We start from the raw sequence: 1,845 nt of genomic DNA on the forward strand, positions 1-1,845 counted from the left end.
AGATCAACAAGGGAATGTTCCGAAGCAGGGTCCCATTCAATATCAGAACAAACCACAACAGTACCAACAAAAACAATTGTACCTACAACAACATCAACAATATCAGCAACAAGCACCCAAAAAGGCCGAATGGGAACTTGCCATTTAAAAGATGGTTGCTCAAAATTCCCAATTCCAAGAGGAAACAAGAAATAATCACAGGAACACGACTGCTTCCATCAAAAGTCTTGAAGTTCATATAGCACAACAAATAGCAAGTTCTCGAATATCATGTTCCTTACCTAGTGAAACAATACAAAATCCAAGAATTCATGAGAATGTTAGTGTTTTCGTGACAAGAAGTAAGAAAGTTTCTAAATATTAAGAAGAGAGGGAAACAAAGGATGACCAAGTCATGGAGGTAGTTCTGTGAGTGAGGGAAAATAAGAAAGAAGTTATACCACTAGTTAAGCCAATTGAAGAAAAATATAAAAATGAGGCTAAACATGTGATTAAGTTACCCTACCCTCAGAGAGTGACAAAGAAGGATCCAAGAGAGATAGAATTTGAGAAATTCATCATAATATTCAAAATGATAGAGAGAAATATGTATTTCTTTGAAGCACTCGAGCAAATGCCCATGTACAAAAAATTCATGAAAGAGGTAATTGTTGAAAATATACCAATAGGAGATGGCCCAGTAGCTTTGAATGAAAAGTATAATGCAATATCACCAGGTAGGAGAATCCCAAACAAGCAGAAGGATCCTGGAGCAGTTATAGTCCCATGCACTATAAAAGAAATTGTTTTCAAGAAGGTACTAATTGATTCTGGAGCTAGTGTGACTCTGATGCCATTGTCAAACTACCAAACGCTTGGTATTGGAAATGTCAGTGATACAAGGAAAAATCTGAAGTTTGCAGATCACTCCATAAAGAATGCATATGGGATAGCGGAAGACGTACTAGTGAAAATAGAGCAATTTAGTTTTCCTATTGATTTTGTGATCATATACATACCTGAGGATGAAGAGACACCTATCATTCTTGGTCGACCATTCATGCGGACAAGTCGGTGCAATTTCGACATAAACCATGGTACACTAACTTTAAAACTTTATGATGATGAAATAACCTTAAATATGCTTGAAAACAGGAAGCTAGAAGTAGAAAAAGAAAATCACTATCAAGTAGGCATGATCAGGATAAATGTGAAAGGCTAAAGTAACATGCCAACATTAGAAAAAGTCTCAAGAAGGCCATCTCAACTAGTATCACCTCAATTAGCCATTCCAAATTCCATGAGAAAGAAGAGAAAGAAATATCAAGGTAAGGATATGGAGGTTGGAAGTGAATTGTGGCAGAAAGTAGCCCATATCTCTGACAAAGACGGTTTCTCAGTTTTAGAAAAGACAAGCAACAAGGTATGGAAGCATAAGTACCCCACATAACAGTGGAAAGGAGGCGTCAAGCTAATGACGATAAACGAGCGCTGCTTGGGAGAAAACCCAAGGAAAGTATTCGTAATTTTTACTTTATAGTTTCAATTTTAAATTAATTTCTGAGTTTTGTCTACTTTAAGTCGGTTTATTTTTGGTTGTTTACTTTCATCGAGTAATATGATAATTGTAGCTTTAGTGGTTGTGTGAAAAGTACCCAAACAGAAGGCATGTGTGTCCTTTACCCATGTTAAATCTCCAAATAAATGTTTAGATACTTCTAAATGATCTGATTGGTTCCATTGAGTTGGGCTGAAAGTTGAGCATGTTTACCACAACTAGTTGAGAAGCCACATCGAGCAAGAGGTACTATGAAGGTTGTCAGCTCTACCCAACATGGTGATAGCAGAAAAAGACAAACATAATGT

The 1,845-nt window shown here is 36.5% G+C and overlaps 1 protein-coding gene across 1 annotated transcript; it reads left to right on the forward strand.

Moving 5' to 3' along the window:
• Window positions 1-571: 571 nt before the first annotated feature.
• LOC127122956 (uncharacterized) lies at window positions 572-1,201 on the forward strand. The gene has a single exon (XM_051053229.1). The coding sequence runs from the start codon at window positions 572-574 to the stop codon at window positions 1,199-1,201; it is 630 nt and encodes a 209-aa protein (XP_050909186.1).
• The last annotated feature ends 644 nt before the right edge of the window (window positions 1,202-1,845 follow it).

This window comes from Lathyrus oleraceus, chromosome 2 (genome assembly GCF_024323335.1).
Source record: "Lathyrus oleraceus cultivar Zhongwan6 chromosome 2, CAAS_Psat_ZW6_1.0, whole genome shotgun sequence".
In the NCBI taxonomy this organism is placed as follows: Eukaryota; Viridiplantae; Streptophyta; class Magnoliopsida; order Fabales; family Fabaceae; genus Lathyrus; species Lathyrus oleraceus.